This window comes from Sinocyclocheilus anshuiensis, unplaced genomic scaffold (assembly GCF_001515605.1).
Source record: "Sinocyclocheilus anshuiensis isolate Anshui unplaced genomic scaffold, SAMN03320099.WGS_v1.1 scaffold1534, whole genome shotgun sequence".
NCBI classification, from domain to species: Eukaryota; Metazoa; Chordata; class Actinopteri; order Cypriniformes; family Cyprinidae; genus Sinocyclocheilus; species Sinocyclocheilus anshuiensis.
The window spans coordinates 30,740-53,959 of record NW_015544232.1 but is presented as its reverse complement, the minus strand read 5'-3'; the positions used below and the strand labels follow the sequence as shown (position 1 = coordinate 53,959).

Here is a 23,220-nt window from a genome sequence, read left to right as displayed (position 1 = left end):
ATAGCCGTGACAGGACGGGCAGAGGGTTCACAGACAGCCTCCTTAGCCGTGACAGGACAGGCAGAGAGTTCACAAATGTCCTCCATAGCCCTGACAGGACGGGCAGAGAGTTCACAAACAGCCTTCATAGCCGTGACAGGACAGGCAAAGAGCTCACAAACGGCCTCCATAGCCGTTACAGGACGGGAAGTGAGTTCACAGACAGCCTCCATAGCCATGACAGGACGGGTAGAGAGTTCACAAATGGCCTCCAAAGCCGTGACAGGGTAGGACGAGGATTCACAGACAGCCTCCTTAGTGGAGGTTCTACAGTAGAGCCCTCATCATACAGGGAGAGTTCGGCAAAGGTTCCTTCGACCTTGACATGACAGGTTGAAAGTGCGTTTCTGGGCGCCACCACCACACAAGGAGCTGAAGCGAGCACCGCCACTTCGGGAGGTTCTGCAGCATGTGTCACCACCTCTGGAGAAACTGTAGCGGGCACCATCTCTTCGGGGAAGACAGCAGCGAGCACCACTACCTCAGGAGATTCTGCAGCTTCAGCCGCCAACTCTGGAGACCTAATAGTGGGCGCTGCCGCCTCTGGGGGTGGATGATCAGCTGTGATGTGACGTGACTCTGGATGATCAGCTGTGACTTGACGTGACACTGGATGATCAGCTGTGACTTGACGTGACTCTGGATGATCAGCTGTGACTTGACTTGTCTCACGACGATCAACTGTGATTTGATTTGATTCATGACGATCAACTGTGACTTGACTTGACTCATGATGATCAACTGTGATTTGACTTGGTTCATGAAGATCAGCTGTGACTCGACTTGGCTTATGACAATAAACTGTGACTTGACTTGGTTCATGAAGATAAGCTGTGACTTGACTTGACTCATGAAGATCAACTGTGACTTCACTTGGTTCATGAAGATCAACTTTCACATAACGGGAAGCTGTTGTGTCCGCCATTTTGCGATCAGGCTCATCTGTGGCCGCCATTTTGTGAGCGTAATCTAGTGTGGGGGCCATGTTCCTCTGAAAAGCTGCTGGATCCTTGTGCGGCCGAGTATTCTGTAACGGGGCTGACGAGACGAGAGGCGTGCGGATCCATGTGCAAGCTTTATTTCACTAGAGAAGTGGTCAAACACAGGCAGGGTCGATCAACAGCAAACAAGTGTGGCACAGGAAAGACAAAGAATATTCCTTGGGCTAGCGTGGGTCTAAGATCAGCGAACAGTATCCGGTAGGCCACGGACCGGATTGGTGACAGCTTCAAGTGATAGGCCAGGTAAGTAAAATTATATTATCTTGCTGTACGTATGCCATTTTCTTTACATTTTCTGACTAAAAGCAACTAAAAAGCCATTTTAAAGTGGTTAAACAAATTCTCCAGCGTCTCCTCGTCCCTCGTGTGTGTGCAACGTGACACTATGCTTACTTCCAAATATTAATTTTCAGTAATTGAGAAGATCCTTCTAAACCCTCCTACACAAAAGTTGATTTCCTTTTTCTACAAAGCTCTGTGCTCTTATGGTACAGTTAACACCTCACACCTCAGATTAAGAAAGAGAGCTTGGGGTGGACATCTCGGAGGAAGAATGGGAGATGGTTTGGTCTTTAGCCAATAGGCTCTCAGTTTGCAATAGGGCAAGAGCCATTTAGCTTAGGATCCTCCACGGAATACACATTAAACCTCATTTAAGACACAAATACAATTCAGCTCACTCACCGCTCTGCCCTAAATGTAAATCCAACATAGGAGATTATATTCATTGTGTATGGGATTGCCATGTGATCCAGACCTACTGGTCCAGAATTGTAGCTCAATTAAATAACATCTTATGTCTGGCTTTGGATCCTGACCCTCTGTCTCTTCTCCTGGGTTTTCCTTGTAAGCTTATTAATAATAAGCATAAAAAACTTATTTTTTGCCTGTTAACTTTTGCTGCCAGGAAGAATTTACTAATGTCGTGGACCAGCGATAAACCTCCTTCTATAAAAAGGATGCCATTCAGTTATTAGAGAGACTATCCCTCTGGAACCCACATGCGCTGGAACCCATGTAAACTGTGTATACATTTTTTTATTGAGTTAGTCTAAAAATTTATTGATTTATTTCATCCGAAAGATCTTGTCTACATACAGTTTTTCCACTCATGGATACTTAACAATGAGGACATGGAATCTGAGCAGATGACTGTCTTATACGGCTTAACTTCCTCTACCCATTATAGTGTTAAAATAATGGCCACTATTTCAGCTGAGAAGACTGATAGGTGATCTGAAATTCTTTTTTGAATGTTAATTTTGTATTTTGGGATGAATACAGCTGCATCTGTTTTTCCAATTATTGGATCTTTGGATGCATCTGTGTATATCTGTATTGTATCTTTATACCTTGTGTATATCTGTATTGTATCTTCATACCTGGTTTCTATATACTGTTGAATATTTTGATATATGCCAGATTTTACAGTGTCTTTTATTTCCATATTTACTAAAGCAGAATACCCATGGTGGGATGACACTCATACTTATTGTCTTACAGCATGCAAAAGTGTCTAGTCATACTTATTGTCTTACAGCATACAAAAGTGTCTATTCCCATTTCCTTGTCTTCTATTCCCCCCCCCTCCATCCAAAGCTACTAATATTGATTCGGCCATACTCCCAACATTCTTTAAGTACCTTTTTTGCAGGATGTGTTGTCCAGTATGACATTGTTAGTTTGAGCTGTCTAATCTTTAATGGCATCTCTCCTACTTCTACTTGTATTGAAGCTACAGGTGACGTTTTGAAAGCTCCACAACACAACTGCAGGGCCTTAGCCTGCACCCTGTCCAAACCTGTCAGTATAGTATTAGCTGCAGATTTATACACTATACACCCATAATCAAAAACAGAGCGAATTAAGGCAATATAAATTCGTTTCATAGATGTACCTGATGCACCCCATCTATATCCTGATAAACATTTTAGTAATTGCATTCCTCTCTTGCACTTATTTATCATTTTTTGAATATGAATATTAAAAGTAAGTTTAGTATCGAACCATACCCCTAAATACCTTATGACCCTTTCTTGCTTGAGTGACTGTCCATACAGTTTGATATCTAGTCTAGGATTTACCTTCTTTTTAGTGAAACATATATATTGCGTATTTTCCACAGATACACGAAAGCCCCACTCATGTGACCAATTTCCAACCTGATCTATTACTTTCTGCATTCTTGCCTCCAGTATACCAATGTTATGACCCCTCACTCATAATGCCCCATCATCTGCATATAAGGCTTTACTCATTCTCTGTTCAACTCCAGAGAAAACATCATCAATCATTATATTAAACAATATTGGGCTACATGTACTCTCCTGCGGTGTACCATTTTCTTTTGAGTAGGTGTTTGATGATTCCACTCCTATTTTAACCTCAATAGTTCTTTCTTTTAAAAGGTCTCTAATCCAATTGAACATCTTACCACCTATCCCCATCTTATTCAATTTAATTAATATCCCCGCCTTCCATAACACATCGTATGCCTTTTCTATGTCAAAAAGTTGTTGCCAAGACAAACTCTTTATTTACATCTGCTTTCCATATTTGTATGTCTTACTCTACTGCCTACATTCATTTTATCCCTTAACATAGAAAATCCTATAGGGCCCCCTGGGGCACAGTAGAGGAACTACACACACACACACAAAAAAAAACCATAGTAACCGGTCTGATATATCTGTTATATATGGTCTGTTACAATATATATATAGCAGTCAATATTTGAAGTGGATCAAAACCTTTCATCAAAGTTGTCCTAAGACAAGAACGCATTGTGGTTTTGGGTTTTAGGAAAACTTTGATGAAAGGTTTTGATCCACTTCAAATGTTAACACATCCTTGCTGAATAAAAGTTTTAATTTCTTTCAAAAAAAGAAAGAGTAAAAATTTACTGACCCCGAACTTTTGAACGGTACTGTATATTGTTAGAAAAGATTTATATTTTAAATAAATGTTCTTCTTTTAAACTTTTTATTCATCAAAGAATCCTGAAAAAAAGTATCACAGGTTCCAAAAAAATATTAAGCAGCACAACAGTTTCAACACTGATAATAAATCAGCATATTAGGATAATTTCTGAAGGATCATGTGACACTGAAGACTGGAGTAATGATGCTGTAAATTCAGCTTTGCATCACAGGAATAAATGAGATTTTAATGTTTATTAAAATTGAAAAATGTTATTTTACATTGTAATAATATTTCACAATATTAAATTTTTCCTGTATTTTTGATCAAATAAATTCAGCTTTGATGAGCATAAGAAACTCCTTTAAAAAACATTTAAAATCATTCTGATCCCACAATTTTGAGTGGGAGTATATATATATATATATATATGTAGTGCAGTTGTACAGATAACATTAATCAGTCCTCACTTTCTAGATCAACACAAATATTTTACTTAAGCTGCTCTTTAACCTCATTGTCTTAGTGCAAAAGGTCAAAGTTTGAACTAATGTTTATACTGTTTCTCCATGCCTAAGGTAATCATTTATTTACACCAAACTGACATTGTCTTGTCCATTATTACAGTAGTGGTTCACAGACGAGGACAAAGAAAATGTAAACTGAATTGTATTGTCCAATGTCTTCTAAATTGTTAATGTCAAATCATGTCATGTATGATACAACATTTTTAATGTTTATCTATTTAGAAAAAAAAACATGTTTGACATTGTAAATTAATACTGTGTATTGTGTACTTAACAAAGGCCCATAACTGTTAAATATATGTATTTGAATGTAAGAGGAGTTTGCAAAGCATAGCATTTGGTCATTTGTTATATAAATTACTTGGTTTGTCTAAGTGACTTAAATTCTGTAGATTTAATGTAAAAAGATATGACACTTTTCTGCTTACCTACATTCACTTAATCTAGATTGGCTGATTCAATGAAAAGTTGACATAAACCAGACAGTAAAACCACTGTTGAGAAAGGTTAAATTTTTATTCTGTTTTCATAACTGTTTTCTTTCATCCAGTGATGCTGTGCTTGATGGGGTACTACATTAGATAGTGTGGCCACTGGCCAGTTAATTTACATCCAGCAAAAACTGGAAGATGAAATCACTGTTTTCTCCAGAGCGGCTTTATAGACGAACCTAACTCATTCCATAATTGATAGACTTTATACAGTTGTCGGACGGAACTGACTCAACAAATGAACTGATTTCAACTGAATAATGACTGTTTACTATTATCTTTTTAGAGCTGCTTTACAGCAGAATTGAATTAGTTTGCATCACTGAATCACTATGTTCTTGTCTATAACTGTAAAGATTCTTTAAAGTTATCTTTATTGTATAAAGTGCTATTTAAATAAAGGTGACTTGACTTGACAACTATTTTCTATTGAATCAGTGTTCACACTGGTCACTGAGTACAAGAGAGGTGAGGGGGTGGAAACAGATTATCTGTTCAAGAATGCAAGTCAATGGCAAAATTTGTGCTGAGGGCCGACTTTGTCTATGCTGCATTTGAGGCATGTGGCATTAGAAAAATAAATACATTTTCATGACTAAAATTTGACAATTACATAAAAATATCAAATGTTACATAAATAGATCATTTCCAGTGTATTAAATGAGACAAACTCATAGATAATAATAATTATTTAAAAAAAATGGATATAAACAAAAAAACAACAGCGAAATGAATGTAATAAGCCATTTAATAATGTGTTGTGACTTAGCCTCAGTGAGTACAAATATTACAAACAGGATCTATATTATGTTTTAAGTGCTTTATAGTGTTCGAGAAATGTGGATATTTATCAACAAAAAAAAAATTTCACTGACAAAAATAATTTCATTATGTTCATTTAGTAGGCTATATCGTTAAAAATGTACATTTGTCATGTTTTTATTTTCTAATCAGTCTTTAAAACCCAATAATGCCGGGGGGCAGCTAATGAGACTTTTTTCTTTCCATAAATAGAAAAACAAGAGGAAAAACAAACAAACAAAAAACTCAGCGACAGGTTTTTACTTTACTTTGAACTTCAAAAGCAAAGTATAAAATCTTTTAGGTCCTAATGCCCACGTTTCGACATATGTCCAACATTCTCATATCAGTCACGCTTTTCCTAACATTTACTCTTTAACCTTTTTAAAAATCCGACGAAACACAGGTCGGATGTGTACCGTCCAGTCTGAACACGTCATCACATGTCTCGGCCAATGGAAATGTAGGCGTGAGTGTATTCGCGCCTCAGATTGGTCAAAAGTTTCTGTTTCAACAGAGACGCGATATAAATGTCAACATCGACGTTGTAAGCCTGAAAAATAAACTCGAACAAGAGAAGGCAGGAGCTTAATTCAGATCCGGAAGACGAACCGTTCACGTAGTGTAATAATTGAGTATGGTGGACAGTGTTTACCGTACACGCTCTCTCGGTGTAGGTGTAGTTGGTCTTCCTGATCAGTATGCCGACGGTAAAGCAGCGAAAGTGTGGCAGCTGTACATCGGAGACACTCGGAGCAGGACAGAGGAGTACAAGAGCTGGGTGCTGTCCCTGCTCAGAAAACATGGGGTTCAGAAGGTGCTGGATGTAGCCTGCGGCACAGGGTATGACCTAAATTAAGTAATAATGATAATAATAACTTCTAAAATTCAAACGTTATGGCTGCACATAGTATTTAGCCTTAGGTTTACTCCAGACTGGTTGCTTGCTTTGTGGTTTACTCAACTCCCCTCTCAGAAATCTGGGTCATGTTGTTGGGCATTGAAGCAGAGGGCATTTTGGCTGAATTACACAAAGGCTGTGTTGCAGCAAGAGTCATGTCTGCTTGTGTTATTTGTCACTGGCAGGTAGGTGTGTGAGTGTGAGTGTGAGTGTGTGTGTGTGTGTGTGTGTGTGTGTGTGTAGGTAGATAGATGTGTGTGTATAGATAGATAGATAGATAAATATACACAACACAAGCATTTGTATTTGACTGCCAAAAACCGGTGACACCAACAAAAATATGCTTGTTAAAATATATTTTGTTGGTACAGCATAAAGAGATAATAATAAGTCATACCCCTGCAAAAAAATAAAATAAAATAAATAAATAAACATTTACTGGTGGTGAGGAAGTTACAGACAGTTAAGATTTTTATACAATATATGACCACTTGAACATCTGCTCTCTGCCAATGAAACATGCACACAATAACTTGTCTAATAATATCTGCTGCTGCTGCTGGGCAGTGCTGTGTAGTAGCTGTATTTGGGCAGGGCCGGATTTATGCATAAGCATTCTAGGCACATGCCTATGCTCACTCATCCAGGGGGGGCCCAAACACAATGAAGAGAGATATATCTTTTTTTTTTAAACTATGGCCAATCTACAACAGTAAAAAACCAAAACCCCAGAAGACAAATATAACCCTTAGGGTAAAAATGACAAACTATTTCGATGTTTTCCACCTTTTTATGTAGCTACAGAAATTGCGCTTTCTTTCTCCCGTTGTCATTCTCAGACGCACACACACAGACGCACTAAGATGTCATCTCTTAGTAGCGAGGTTCTTGAAGCAGTTCAACTAAAAGATTCGCTATTAGTAGACGCTGCTGCTGAGAGATGCACATGACGCAGGTATTAACACGCGCTTAATCTCTCTCTCTCTCTCTCTCTCTCTCTAATAACTGCATTAGCCTGCATATCAATAGCGCAAGTCTGTTATTAGCTCTAAAAATGACATTTTGGAATTTACAACGGAAGGTTTGGGATGAGGTGTGTAAGAAATTACTTTAACACATTCATTACAAATGTCTTGAAATAAATCATCTGAACAATGAACAAATGAGAGGTGGTTGTGACTCCAGGCCATTAAAATTATTAGAGAAATAATGCACTCCCGAAAGTGGTATGGCCACGACGCCGGAGCCTATTAATGGAATGGTTCTTTATTTGGTATTTATTGACTGATAATATTTACCAAAAGAAACGGTCGTAACACTGAACATAAGCGCTTTTTGTGATAGAAAACACTGTAACAGTTTCCACTGATTACGAAATATTTTTGTTTGCTCACTTTGCTGGGGTGCTAATATTATATATTGATAAGGAAGGGGGGCCCAAAAATTTGTTTTGCCTATGTCACGATAAGAGGTAAATCCGGCTCTGTATTTGGGGGAGTGTCTTCAATTGTTAACTCAGCATAACCTGCAAGACCTGTTTTCCATTTAGATGAATTCCAGCCCATACATTTGTATTCTCCACACAGGCATGTCTGTAGCAGATATTTAACCACATATCAATTTAAACTGCAAATCATTTGTTTAAAGTCAGCATGAAATGGAAATTGTGACCGACTTTTCTTCCCTAATGTGATGTATATCCAAGTGAAACATCTTTTACAAGAAATATAGGTCAGGACTTCATCCATTTGGAATTGACTGAATCAAAGAAAGTTGTTTTGCAAACTAAATGGAGGCAGATCTGAATGCAAGTTTGTAGTCAGTTGTGGAGTGAGAAGTTGCTGGAGGGGAGGGATTGAAACTCGTCTGGCCATTGGACAACCTTATTGCCCAGCCTTCACATCAATATACATGTCAGTGAAGAAATGCTGTTATGAGGGGAATAAAAGGGCACATTAACAAAAAAAAAGAAGAAGAATTGTCCATTTTGATTGCATGGTGGCTTTAATAAGATTAATAGTGTCAGTACCAGCGCTCTTTCGATACACTGCAAAGCTCGATGTTAGGAGAAAAAGACTTGACGAATGCATGCATCACTCTGCATTTATTAAATGCATGTTTCAAATTGAATCACTATTTTGTGCATTTGTTTCATTAAAGTTCATTGACGTTTCACTGAAGTTCATTTTTGCATGTAACTATATTTAAAATGTAGTAGAACTGCCAAGGATAGCGAGTTTGCTTAAAATTGATAATATGAAATATTATATGGTAATAATATTACACCATTAAATATAACTAGCTTTATTCCATCTTGTCATTATAAGCACATCATTCTGTTCTCTTTAATTTAGTCAGCCTTACAGCCCTTAAAAGTAGAAAAGAAAAGAAAAAAACTGACATGTATAAATTGCTGCATGTAGGTGTGCTGAAAGTTGTCAAGTCATAAGTAGAATGTTTTTCAGACGTAATTGTTTAAGTAATTCATTAAAGTGCTTTTGAGCATTTTAGAGCAGGAGTTTTCAAATAGATTAGATATAATTAAATAGATTATATATTAGTCCATTGTTTAGTGTCAGTGAATATTAAAGCACAAAAAGACTGCCATTGAAGTCTGAATTCTCTGTGTGAATGAATGGCACAGTTTCTCTACTACACATACTGAAGTATATGTGACAATCATGGTGTTTTTAGCATTTGCTGTTTCACTATATAAGGGCATGAACTTCATTTCCAGAGCTGCTCTAAGAGTTACTTCACCATTTAATTTGATAAAACAACCGTATATCACAAAGAAGCTCAAAAGTCTTCATGACAACCTGTCAAAATAAAGGTTTGGTTTTAACATGAGATATATACAGTGGGTACGGTTAGCAAATGGCTGCAATATAACAAAGAGTGAAAAATTTAAGGGGGTCTGAATACTTTCCGTACCCACCGTATATATCTATAGTACAGTAGAATGTGCTTCTCAAAATATTAATAATAAGAATGAATAAAAAATAATAAAATAAGAAATAATTGCACAGTTTTTCTTCTGTGTTTTAATTCAACAGTAAACCTCTGTCATGTAGCACTTTGTTTGCCAAAAAGTAAAGTAATGGACATTTTTCTCATTTCTGCTGAAGTTCTGAAGCAGAAGTAATCGGATATCTTCTATGGAGGTGAACAGGAGACTACTTGCAATATATTTTTTTGCATTTCCATTTGCTCAAATAGCAAAAGAAAAACTCACGGCTTTCAAAAGAGGAAATCAGAGAGAGATTAATATGAGAACAATGTCAAATTTACAGTCACTCCCATTGCTGTTGTATTAGAAACACCCTCACAGAAGCGTTAACTATTTGTAATTTCATGCAAAGGTAATATAATATATAGTATATTTTCAATGAAAATATAAAAAAACTTGTACAAACAGGATTTACGATGCTGATTATAATTGAAATGTCTTGAAATGAAACACAGTCTTTGCAAAGAGTTTTGTGATAAATTTTCACTTGATTACCACTGTTTTTATAATAAAAGTGTATTAAATCACAAAAAAAACTGAATTTATTTTTAATAAAACAAAAAAAAAAATTTTCTGAAAAGAAAACATTTCATAGGACCCTTTTATTATTTTTTAAATGTAAATTTTACTAAATTAAGTTGTATAAGTTTTATGATTTCAAATAATTAGACATGATTTTTGGTTACTTTTAAAACAGAGTCCAGAAAAATATATATATATTAAAAAAAAATTTAAATGGACATCCAATGGCATCTAAGAGAGTACATATCGTACATATGTTAGTTATATTATCGTTGTTATGTTATTATTACATATATTGTGTATAGTGTTCCTGTGGCTCAGTGGTAGAGCATTGCATTAGCAGCGTGAAAGATCATGGGTTCAATTCCCAGGGAACACACATACTGGTAAAATGTATATAGCCTGAATGCACTGTAAGTCGCTTTGGATAAAAGCGTCTGCTAAATGCATAAATTATTATTCAATTATATTGTATTAAATGTGTGTAATTATGAGGGGGTCCTCTAATATTTCCAAACAACCAATAGTTCTAGCATTGAACCCCAATCATTTTAGTGTTTCTTAAATAAACTTGTTGGTAAGTTGATGAAATTACTGCATTTTTCTTTACATTTTAATGCATTAGTTGCCCTCTCAGGAATCTATCCAGTAGTAATATAGTGGAGTTTCACTGAATGCTATTGGTTGCCTTGTGTGTGTGTGTGTGTGTGTGTGTGTGTGTTTTAAACACTATTTAAACTTGTCAGCTTGGACACTTTAGTCTTTGCAACTTTACAGATCTTCTTAATGCACCAAGAGCTTGTAACACTTCAAAGAGAAGGGAAAAATTGAAATCGCATCATATGACCCCTTTAATATTCACTTGTTGTGTATGCTTGTGTGAATATCATAAAATAACATTAGGATGTGAGTAATTAACCTTTTTAAATTTAATATTTTACAAAATCTAAACTTATAAAAATCTAGTGTTTGAGTTTGATTCAAATGCAAAATCTGAGGGGGAAAAAAAGCAGTTATGACTGGCAATTCTCTTTTGAGCTACTAGGCATCTAGTGAACCTTGCTACGTGTACTGCGTTAAGCTAACTGAGACTTGTTATAGCACTAGCGTATCATTGCTCTTTTGTTGATTTTGATTGCTTCCATTGTCCTAATTTGTAAGTGGCTTTGGATAAAAATGTAAATGTAAATGTACATACTGTATGAATATTATTTTTCCGGCCACCGGATGCCTCTAATTTTCCACTTTGCATTGGAATTTAAAAACTTTTCCTCTATTTTAACCATAAATACTACACTAACTGAAGTATAATAAACATATTAGAAAAAAATATTATTTTAAATGGTCATTAATGGATCATAATTATTGCACAAATATTATATCATACCAAAAAAATCCTCAAAATATTAAATAAGTATTATTGATCTAAAATACAGTGCAGTTATTCAACTGATACAAAGTTACACTTAAGGTGTCCGGCCAAGGAGTTGTGTGACCCAAGTAAGGAATAACTGAGTGTTAAACTCAAGAAAAACATTAATGTTGTCTCTTTATAAGTAAAGTGTATATACTGTAAAGTGTAGTCAGCATTGTAATCAATGCACATGCATTAACATTTACCAGAAATTCCTGGAAATATAGTGAAACTGTTGTCTATCCTGCCTAAACCTATTCAAACTCTGTTTTTCAACAGCTCTGATCAATACCACCAAGAGAGTTCAATCAATGCCTTCCTCCAATATATGTTTTTTTTTTTTTAAGGGTGGATTCCATCATGTTGGTAGAAGAGGGATTCAAGGTGGTTAGTGTGGATGCCAGTGACAAAATGCTCAAATATGCTCTTAAAGAGAGATGGGAGAGGAGAAAAGAGCCCGCCTTCGATAACTGGGGTAAGTGGAGATCCCCGTTTTGAGTGGGTGACTTTACTGTTATGTGAGAATCAGTTAAATGTTTCGTCATGGTCTGGGGTCTCATTTATAAACACTGTGTATGCACAAACTGGGTATAGAAATATCAGTAGCCCCTCACTGCAGAACAAAGATCCAGGGGGCGGGGTTGGATCCACATCTAGGGGGTGGAGATGGGTGGGTTTAGGGATCAGGGGGGGGAGACGGGCAGGTTTTGTCAGGGTAATTCAGGAAAAGACTAGAGATTCAGTTGCAAGTGTTCAAAGGTTTATATTCTGAAGACCAAACCGGTCACAGCATAAAGACAACAGGAAAAGTGAGGGTGCAGATAATTCCTCAGCAACGCAGGGACTACAATGGGAAGATGACTGAGAACCGGACAACAGTCACAGGAACAACAGACTCCACAGAGAAAGCAAGAGTTCCTCACAGTAACATGTGGTTCCACAATAGTGCTGCAGTCACTCCACAGGAATCATCCACAACGCACTGAGTCGAGTGCAGCAAACAGGAGACAGGAGAACAGAGAACGAGAGTGAGCAAACAACGATCAGACAGGGAATGAACAACAAACAACTCAATATAAAGGGTGCAGCTGATCATCACCAGCTGACCCTGATCGCTAATCAGCGATCATGAATTGCCCAGCAACGCAGGTGACAGCAAAACACACGCACACAGACACACACAAAACAAAGAAGGAACACAGACCTGCGAACAGTGACAGGTTTAGGTATATGTAAGGTGGGAGGAGTTGGATCTGGATCCAACCTCGCACCCTGGATCTTGTGTTCTGCAGTGAGGACCATCTCAGAAATATGCGTACGCAATTTTCCGCGCACATATCGGGATTTATAAAAAATAAACTTGATGTACGGACATTCTAGTACGCACTCCTTTTCCTGGAGTGAGAAAATTAATGAAGTAAACAATGATTTTAAACTCTGTTTTCATTTCGATTTACACATTTGCATAATATATTCCACTCTCATTAATGGAAATAAGCACTGAAATTACATAAAATCATTTCGCAGAAGTTAAACAAAAATTAAATGAATTTAGACATTTTTATAGTGGATGCGCTTGATCAATTTTCCTGTGGCATGCTAATGACAGCGAGGAGTGCAATAGGTGCACACATAATCCATATTTAAACTAAACTGCAGATCTCATGTTATGAGAAAATATTTTTAGCGAGAACAGTGATCAATGATGTGCACTTACTTCGATATTATGGCAGACACTGCTGGATTTAGCGGTCGAACGGTCCATTGTCTGGCTTGGATAGGTCCAGTGATAATAGCTTACTGTACAACCACAGCTGCACGGAGGTGTTGATGTCGTGTGTATGCATCTCCACAACATTATGAAAAATACCACTGTATTTGAAGGATACAACTTTAAGAAAATGGTAATTTGCACATTTCCTTTTTAAAATACTTTGTCAGTGGCGCGCTGAGTGAGACAATTGTATTTACATTGCAATATTTAATATAGGCTAAAAATAGCTAAAATATGTTCACCTTATCAGCAAAACGGCATACATTTAATTCGATTTAAATTGTTTAAAACAATTGAAATACTTGGCCAGTGGGAAAGAATGATCTCAACTCTATTCTAAAATATTTATCTGAGAACTATTTTAAACAGTTTTGTTTTTATGGATATTTTGATATATTTATTCTGAAGCATAACAAGGATACTGGATGATTTTTAGCAATAATAATTGTGTATGGCACAAATGGCATGTATAGTCCATATCTCATATTCCCTTAATGTCTTTTACCTTTGACAGTGTTGAACATAGTGTCACGTGAATGGAATGTGCATGGAAATCATATGCTGATAAGGTTATGCATAGTAAAACTAGGCATTTTAAGCTCCATATATGGTGATTTCAGGGAGGCGTACGCACAATCTTCCCATGACTGGGATTTATAAAGGGATTTTTGAGCAGGTTCTGGCGTACACATGGTTTTATAAATCGAAAAACTTTTGTGCCTACGCAAAATCTAGCATTTGTGCGTACGTACACTTTTAGGATCAAATCTACATTTAGTTTTGTAAATGAGACCCCTGGGCCTTTTTGTCCTACGAATGAAATTTAGAATTTGCCCAAGTACAAGAAAATCCGTATTTATCAAACGTGCGCAGGCAGTTCGTACACACGAGTAAGCAATAATTGTTGATAAATCCCACGTGTGCGTAAGTAACATGCTCCTTCACATTCACGGTCATTTACATTCGGAAACGCCTCCAATTAACCATATATGGTGACAACACCTCCCTTTATAAATCAAGTGAATGTATGTAACCTCACCGAAATCATGGCAAAGAAAACGGTACCGACTAAGAAGCCATTCTGTGCTCTCACTCTCAGCGTGGTCTTTGAAAACACGTTCTCTGCAGAGCGCATTTTTTGCCAAGTCTTCCAATAACGCAAGATAAGCCATTGCACCAGACAATTTAAAACCATACAAATGATATATTGAGTGTTTTATAATTAAAGGAAACACAGGACATATGTGGATTGCTTAATGTATACTGTGACACTCTTAAATGCGTTTTATGTGTAGTGTCGCTATTCTACCACTAGATTCTCTGCGTAAGCATGCTCAGATGTGTGCTTATATTTACACACATTATTATTCTACGTATAAGTACAAGTTGGTAGATCCCACACTTTGCGTGAAACTGTTCTTACGCACTCATTACGCGCACATCTGTGCGTACGCACTGTTGATAAATGTGGCCCCTGGTCTTTTTATTTCAGTAATTGAGGAGGCCAACTGGCTAACATTACCAGAAGATGTTAAAAAACCTGAAGATGGGTTTGATGCAGTAATCTGTCTAGGCAATTCATTTGCTCATTTACCAGACTTCAAAGGTAAGAATACCAAACCAAAATATGTTTAATATTTTTACGGATTTATCTATTTAACTACTTTCTCATATTTCACAGGGGACCAGAGTGATCAGAAGCTTGCCTTACAAAACATAGCCAGCATGGTGAAACCTGGAGGGATCCTAATCATTGACCACCGTAACTATGATTACATTCTTGAGACTGGCCAAGCACCCCAAGGAAAGAATATTTTCTATAAGGTAGTTAAAGACCCACTGAGGAGTGCTGACCTAATTTTCAATGAAACAGGAAGTTAGGGCGAGACATATCGCGTGAGTCTTCCCCTTTTTAAAAAAATAGCCAATAGTGTTTAATTTATGACACAGCCACAGTTTCATAAAATAAGAAGTTTAATAGATTACCCCTTTAGGCCATGTTTACACCTGGTATTAAGATGCGTTTTTGTCGATCTGATCACAAGTGGACAACGCTAAAGAAAGATGTAAAGGGGGTCTGAAAGGTTTTGAGCTTGTCTACTTTTGATCATTTCCAGAAATAAGTCGAAAACGCATTCGAACAGGTTGTGATCAAATGCGTTAGAACAGCCACTAAAGACTGCCTCCTCTCTTGCCAACTGATCTAATTCTTAAACATTATGGGACATGAAGCGTGCCCACAGAATTGAAACTACTGAATTTAAACTACTGCCTACTGAAAGTGTAAATTTGGTTTGAAGGCGAAAAATGTAAAATGTTTTCTTACCAGTCCTGATTCTAACACAAACCCACAGCGTTTGGCATAGTTTTGCAGAAACATATTCAGTTGTCTCCTTTCACATTCAAATGTAAATATCGAGTAGATCACGTAAATCATATTTTTCGCAATATTAGATTGAAAGATCAGAAAAAGCCCATACATTCACCCGCCCATAGAAACTCCCTTCAACGAAATCAGGAAAATGTTCAGAAGTGGCCAAAAGAGACTGATTAAACAACAGGTGTTAACGGGAATGTCTCCCTTGTCTATTTGTGATCCGATTGGCCAAAACGCATCTTAATACCAGGTGTAAACAGGGCCTTAGAACTACTAACTAGGAAAAAACAGTGATACTTTTCAGTAATACAGTTTGAAAATCCTGGTGCATGGCACCGGTGTTATCTCTTTTCCTCATCATTGCTGTTTATAATGCAGAAGATGTCTAACCATTTGCGACGTTTGATTCCTTCATTGCACTTTAAAATACAGCATTCTGTCTAGAATGCAAATGGGCTGGATACATTTTGTTTTGTCCGTGAAGACTCGTGCATATAATCCACTCTGTGATATCGTGGACCAGAGCACACTGTGCATGCTGTGGAGGTTTGCATGACTTCATTCACCCCATTGGAAAGCATGTTTAAACTCTTTGAATCACTCCCTATCCTCTATATAGTGCAATATGTGCCATTTGCCATATATAACATACAGTATACATTAGTGAAAACTTCAAAATCATTTATCCATGTTGGCAAAAGTGACTAAGTTTTGAATTCTTATATCTTCTAAATGCAAATTTTGTTAATGTTTTGGAGCACATTAGGTTATAGATATCCTTAAGACTAACATATTCATATCAAAAACACTTAAGTTTTGTTTTCATGGGGCCTTTAAGAATCCAACTTTGTACTTGGGACCCAGTTCACTCCATTTTGTTTTAAGAATAGCCTATAGACTATAATTGTGCTTGGCTTTTGTCTGAAATCATGCATCCACTTGGTTTATTATTTTTTACATCAGGGCTTAGCTGCAAAACTGTGAAAAAAGAGAAATTCTCATAAATATTTTTTCAGCATTACCTGCCTAAACATGACAGGAATTAAAGGTGCAGTAATGCAATTTCTGAGAAACAGTGTTAAAAATTTAAGTCAACATGCAAACAAACAATTCTGTGAATATTTGCTAGCTGTCTGTTCTGTGTGATGAAAAAATGGTGTTTAATTTTAAGGCTGTTAAACTAAAAGGCTTATGTAAAAGTCCAGTAATTCTGATGAAATATGGAAGAAATCAGTGCTTGTTTTTCAGAGTGACCTGAAACAGGACATCTCCACCTCAGTACTGTGGGTAAATAGCAAGCCTCACATGATCACACTGGACTACACTCTGGAACTGCCTCAACCAGAGGATGTTCAGACTCCACCTGATACAAGGTACTGTGACCTGAGCTTTTGGTGGGGTCAGTTTTTGAGTGGTTGTGATCTGTGTAATTATAGATTACTCTATAGATTACTAATTAGAACATGGATATAATTACAAAAAGAGAAAATAAAAATCTATCTATTTATCTATCTATCTATACATACATGCACTACCAGTCAAATAAATGCAGGCTTGGTGAACAGAAGATATATACAGTATATAAAAACAGGAAGGGGGCCAACACTTTTTCACACCACTGTATATTTATTTATTTATTTATTTAAAGGTCTGATTCTCGCTATTAACAAACCTTTTGCCTCAATAAAATCCTAATTTGCTGCTTAGTAAGGTAGTTAAGTTTAGGTATTGGGAAGGATTAGGGATGTAGAATATGGTCATGCAGAATATGTGCTTTATAAGAAATAATAAACAGCCAATATGTTAAGAATAGGCATGTGTGTGTGTGTGTGTGTGTGTGTGTGTGTGTGTGTGTGTGTGTGTAAAATTTCAAGAAGATTTACATTTTCAATGACAATTGGGGGGTCAGTAACAAAAGTAGCAGTCAGTATTTGGTGTGACCACTAGACTACAGTGCATCTCATCCTCATGGACTGCACCAGATTTGTTGGTTCTTGCTTTAAGATGCTACCCCACTCTTCAACCAAGGCACTTATAAGTTACTGTGGTTTGCCACTGCAAGAAAGATCAGCTGTCCTTCCTGTCTCCCTGTATCACTGTCATAGGCATCTTACATTACATACATTTAAGTTTATTGCTTTGGCCACATCTGCAGTTCTCATGCCTCCCTGCAGAAGGCCTATGCCTTCATGCAGGTGAGCAGGGACCCTGGATTTTCTTCTGGTGTTTTCAGTCAGTTGAAGGTTCCCTTTACTGTCCTAGTGGCCTGTTCAATTAAATCAACGCTTGAATATAACTTTTTCATTTCATTTTTTAACATTAAGTAGCTTGGTAATATGGCAAATATACCTCTCTCTCTCTCTCTCTCTCTCTCTCTCTCTCTCTCTCTCTCTCTCTCTCTCTCTCTCTCTCTCTCTCTCTCTCTCTCTCTCTCTCTCTCTCTCTCTCTCTCTCTCTCTCTCTCTCTCTCTCTCTCTCTCTCTCTCTCTCTCTCTCTCTCTCTCTCTCTCTCTCTCTCTCTCTCTCTCTCTCTGTCTCTCTCTCTCTCTCTCTCTTTTTTAAAAAATGTTGTCGTTAATCACTTACCCCCATGTCGTTCCAAACCCATAAAAGCTTCGTTCGTCTTCGGAACACAATTTAAGATATTTTGGATGAAAACCGGGAGGCTTGTGACTGTCCCATTGACTGCCAAGTAAATTACACTGTCAAGGCCCAGAAAAGTATGAAAGACGTCGTCAGAATAGTCCATCTGCCATCAGTGGTTCAATCTGAATTTAATGAAGCGACGAGAACACTTTTTCTGTGCAAAGAAAACAAAAACAATGACTTTATTCAACAAATCGTCTCCTCTACGTCAGCGTAGCGCCAATTTGGAGAATATCTGCTGGACGCAAATAGCATACCTTGTTCTGTGTCAGCCGCACCACAAGGATATGTTTTCTACGCTTTGATTTGAATGAAAACAGCATATCCTTGTGGCGTATCCAAGACAGCAAGGACAGCTGTTCGTGTGTGTGTCCCCACCCTCCCCCCAGAAATGTCTGGGAACTTGGAGGTGCAAGGATAACCTCTCACAGCAAGAGCTAACAAATCTGTTGCAGTCCATGTGGATGAGATGCACTGACTGTTACAGATACTGACTGTTACTTTTGAAATTCCAAATTTGTTTGATTTCCTTTTGAGTTACACAAATGAAATGAAATGAAATATCTGAAGAATGTTTCAGCTGTTTTGTCCATAGAATTAAACAATAGGGGCATAAAGATAGCGTAAAAGTAATCGATACAACACCAGTTTTCTGAAGTGAATGTTCACTTTGTATGATGAACAGAACGAAATGTAGTTGCCATAATGGTTAGGTCACCCAAAAATTTAAATTCTGTCATCATTTCCCAAACCCATAAAACTCTTTAATTCCACTTCAAAACACAAATTACGATGTTTTTAATAAAACCTGAGAAAGTTCTGTCCCTCCATTCAAAGTCTGTGTCTGTTTTTACATCCATTTGCAGTATATTTGTCCTCTCCATCTTTAACTGTACTGAGCAAGAGCAAACTATGCAAACTAGCACAGTGACGCTTGCAAAATTGGCATCTTACAATTTATTATTATCTATACTTTTAAAACAATCATCCATATATTATCTAAAATACAGTATGCACAATCTGCAATAATACACCATCCAGTGATGTCATGTGTGTGTATCAGGAATTGGTTATACATGATGTTACATGCATGATGTTCTTAAAAAGTTATCTTTTCTGTCTTGTAGTAAATTCCGCCTGTCATACTACCCCCATCGTTTGGAGAGTTTTAAGGAGATTTTGAGAGCATCGTTCTTTGGAAAATGCGAGCACAATGTATATGGAGACTTCAAGCAATACACCCCAGGGCAAGGAGAGGTGCCCTGTTATTTCATTCATGTGGTTAAAAAGACTACTTAAAGCCACATGCATTCTGCCATTTTATTTCATCTTCACATGGAAAAATGGTTGTGAAAATTGGTCTGTGCAAAAAACTTGACTGGGGCTTGCATGACAATACAACTGCAGGTAGTTCTTTTAGTTCTTTTGCTTTGAAAGTGAAAATGTACCTCATTTGAACTGGTAAGAGGTCTACATGATCTTCTTCTAATTATTTCCCTCATGCTTAATTTGAATAAATATCTTTTTTCTCTTTTTGTTTACTCTTTCATGTTACACATTCTTAAGCATGAAAAATATACATGTACATTGTACTTTACAGAACACTGCTGAGAGCATGTCACACAATGTTTTTGTGTTCCACTGTGCTGCTTAATTGTTTTTTTTTTCTATGTAAACATGTGCTAGACAGATGTCTTTGTCCATTGATCCACACGTCAAATTACAGAAGTCAAAATAAAAAGATAAATGCATAAAACCCCCTTTTTCACCCCTGAATATTAAAGCATTATGGAATATGCTATGTAATATAAACAGATAAGTAAGCAATATAAGAATGGTTGTTATACAAGTCCGCAGGTATAGCCATGCTATTCAGACTAACAGCACTAATCGTGCTGTAATATTACTTTTAAAAACAAGCAATATAATTATTTCCAGTCACTCTGTTTGGAACTGTGTAGCAAAAATAGACAAAGCTGAATTAGCAATTCATACTGTGTGTTCGAGAAACACACAGTGTGAATGTTTTTGAACAAATTGTGTTGTGTTAATAATTTAACTGCTCACTTATAAAGACAGTTGTTTCCAACTACTGGCTTAACATTGTAACCTGAAGAAAGAATCGCTGAAAAATCCTTAGCAATTATACAGTCGGCCTGTTTGGAACATGGTGCAAACACAGATAAACAAGATGATACAAACAATGTAAGTAAAAGCGTGATTAGGGTCTACATTAATCGTTACACATAAATCGTAATAACTTACACATACATAATGAACCATACACAGTATAAATATAGCCATACAAATATGTGTATTACTGAATGTTCAGACAAATACATATCACTGCTGTATGTCTTTCAAAAATTATTTACAGTGCTGATTCTTTACTATTTTTCAGGGTGATTTAAATATGCACTGGCTAATACATAGTGTTAGATGGTTTTTTTTTCAATGTTCAAACTGTATTTTCTTTAACATCTTATGGAGTTTTTGCCAGTGTTTCTTTAGGTTTGCTCATTGAGGGTTGTAAGGCTTTAATTCATTTTCCTTCATGTGTGTTGACCCATATCAAATTCCTTCAACACTCACACAATGTCAGGACTGTCTGGTGTTGAATTCCAAAATAAAAGCCCTCCAAAAATGAATATATAACCTTCCCCTTCTGTGTCCTCTGTCCTTTTAAAAAAAAAACAATAAGGCTTGCTCAGTTGGGGTTTAAAAGACTATTAATATTGAGAAATTAATATTAATTATTCATAAATTAATGTTAATTGCTATTAATATTATTCAGCTGCACTGACATTATCATACCTCAACCTCCATTGCTTTCAATAAGAAACCTTTGTCGTCAATAGACAGACACGAAGGGCAGGGAATTTTATTGTCATGATGAAATTATATATTGGGTAATAATTTTGCCATCATGACATATATGTTGAAGTATGATTTTCAATTTGAGCAGCCACAACAATTGTATTTATACTACATTACACTATTTAGACATTTTTGAGCACATAATCCAACCCCCAAACCTAACCATTTTCAAAATAAAACACAGGATATATCAGAAAGATAGTATCACAGTCGTGATTTATTCAAAAAGTACAAATATCCCATGTCCTCCAAAGCCGAACGAACGATTGATTTGTGTGAGGAACAGACACAATCATGTCTCCATCCACCGGAAAGTTTAGATTCTGTGCATACATTCAAAAATTGCCACCAGAAGAAGCATTACGTCAGCTTTGGTTATGAAATGCCATTAGCTCTTGTGTGTCTCGTGACCAACTGCATTATGCTAAAGTTCGGGTGTAGCTTTGAAATGAGATATGACCAAATAAAATGTGACAACATGCCCCATGGTGGGGCACATTGTAACGACCATATGACAGCTTAAAATGTTATCTAATATATATATATATATAAATATATATATATATACTGTATTAAAAGTTATGTAAAATTAATCATTAAACTCTAAGATATATAAAATATATATATATATATATATATATATATATACACATTATATATGTGTGTGTGTGTGTGTGTGTGTGTGTACATACAAGACAAACTAAAATAGTTTGTCAATAAAATACAATTATTTACTTTTTCAAATAAAATTAATTTTTTTAGGAATTAAAAATAAACAAATTTTGGAGTTTGACAATGAACACATTGCAACATTGCTTTACAGTTCTTGAAATAATAATTTCAGAATATTGAACATTGACTCTCAGTCTTTATTCACCTGTCTCTTATGATTTCACATTAAAATTCATGAAAGTAATTAATGTAAATTACATCGCTAATGTCATAGAATAGCATAGTTCTAATAATAGCTGGGCACATTGTAACTCAGTGTAATGTTTCCCATTTGCGCAACTGGAATTTAAAACAGGTTAGCAGGGTTGCCAGGTTTTCAACAGAAAACCCGCCCAATTGCTACCCAAAACGTACTCAGTTAAAAACATAACCTCGGTTCCCTGAGATATGGGAACGAGCACTGCGGGAACGCTTATGGGGAAAACTCCTTTTTCTCCGATAACTGAAGCCTTTTTCAATAATGCAGTGTAACTGCACCAACTCCAATGGTTCATGCAGTGAAATGAAAATGAACCAATGGCGAAGTAGCAGAGCTGCACAAGCCTATGGCCACGAAGTCTGCCAGAGCCCGCCAGAATGGCCGAGTCCATCTGGCTATATAAGTGGGCATTCTGGCATAGGATCCTCAGGTTAATTCAAATGAAGCAACGGCACTGAGTCATGCAGCGTCATAGCGCGGCTAACAACGCAGTACTCGTTCCCGCATCTCAGGGAACCGAAGTTGCGTTAGTAACCGAGTACATTCCCTATTGATACTTCACTCGTACTGCATCGCTAGACGCTTATGGGGAATCATTACAATCCCACCGTGCCATGACAGAGGAACGACTATTATATGAACTGGCCTTAAGCATCTAAGGGCTCAGCGGGATCAAGTATAGCAGGGTAAGCCCCGCAAGAGGGCTGAACTCGCAGAGGTCAGTCCGGCCTTGGATAATCGTTCCAAAAAAGATCCTATAAGCTGCTATAGCTGCTACATAGACCTTGAGGGTGGAAGGGGAATGGCCCTTATCCAACAGCTCTTAGAGGAAGGACAATATCACCGATATGTCACAGGAAGTTAAGTCTTTGGGTTGTGCACCAGGCGGAGAAGACGGACCATTTAAGAGCATAGAGGCATCTCGTAGACGGGGCTCTAGCCTGTGAGATAGTATTTAAGACACTATTGGGGGGGGGGGGTTTTTGGTTT

General features: G+C 36.9%; 1 protein-coding gene across 2 annotated transcripts; it reads left to right on the top strand.

The window, feature by feature from the left end:
- Nucleotides 1-6,304: 6,304 nt before the first annotated feature.
- Nucleotides 6,305-21,072, top strand: gnmt (glycine N-methyltransferase). 2 transcript variants are annotated; one of them, XM_016498326.1, is made up of 7 exons: nt 6,305-6,621; nt 11,973-12,100; nt 14,892-15,005; nt 15,081-15,223; nt 17,025-17,149; nt 19,550-19,740; nt 19,948-21,072. In XM_016498326.1, exons 1-6 carry the CDS (start codon nt 6,416-6,418, stop codon nt 19,719-19,721), a joined length of 888 nt encoding a protein of 295 aa, XP_016353812.1. In that variant the 5' UTR covers nt 6,305-6,415; the 3' UTR covers nt 19,722-19,740; nt 19,948-21,072. The 2 variants fall into 2 exon arrangements, with proteins under 2 accessions (XP_016353812.1, XP_016353811.1); XM_016498325.1 differs by having other exon boundaries at nt 19,550-21,072.
- Nucleotides 21,073-23,220: the final 2,148 nt, after the last annotated feature.

Excerpts from the sequence above, each read along its gene's own strand:
- gnmt (XM_016498326.1), top strand. The coding sequence starts at position 6,416 with ATGGTGGACAGTGTTTACCGTACACGCTCTCTCGGTGTAGGTGTAGTT. Across the intron at positions 15,006-15,080 it reads TCATTTACCAGACTTCAAAG|GGGACCAGAGTGATCAGAAG; the intron begins GTAAGAATACCA and ends CATATTTCACAG. Across the intron at positions 17,150-19,549 it reads CAGACTCCACCTGATACAAG|TAAATTCCGCCTGTCATACT; the intron begins GTACTGTGACCT and ends TCTGTCTTGTAG.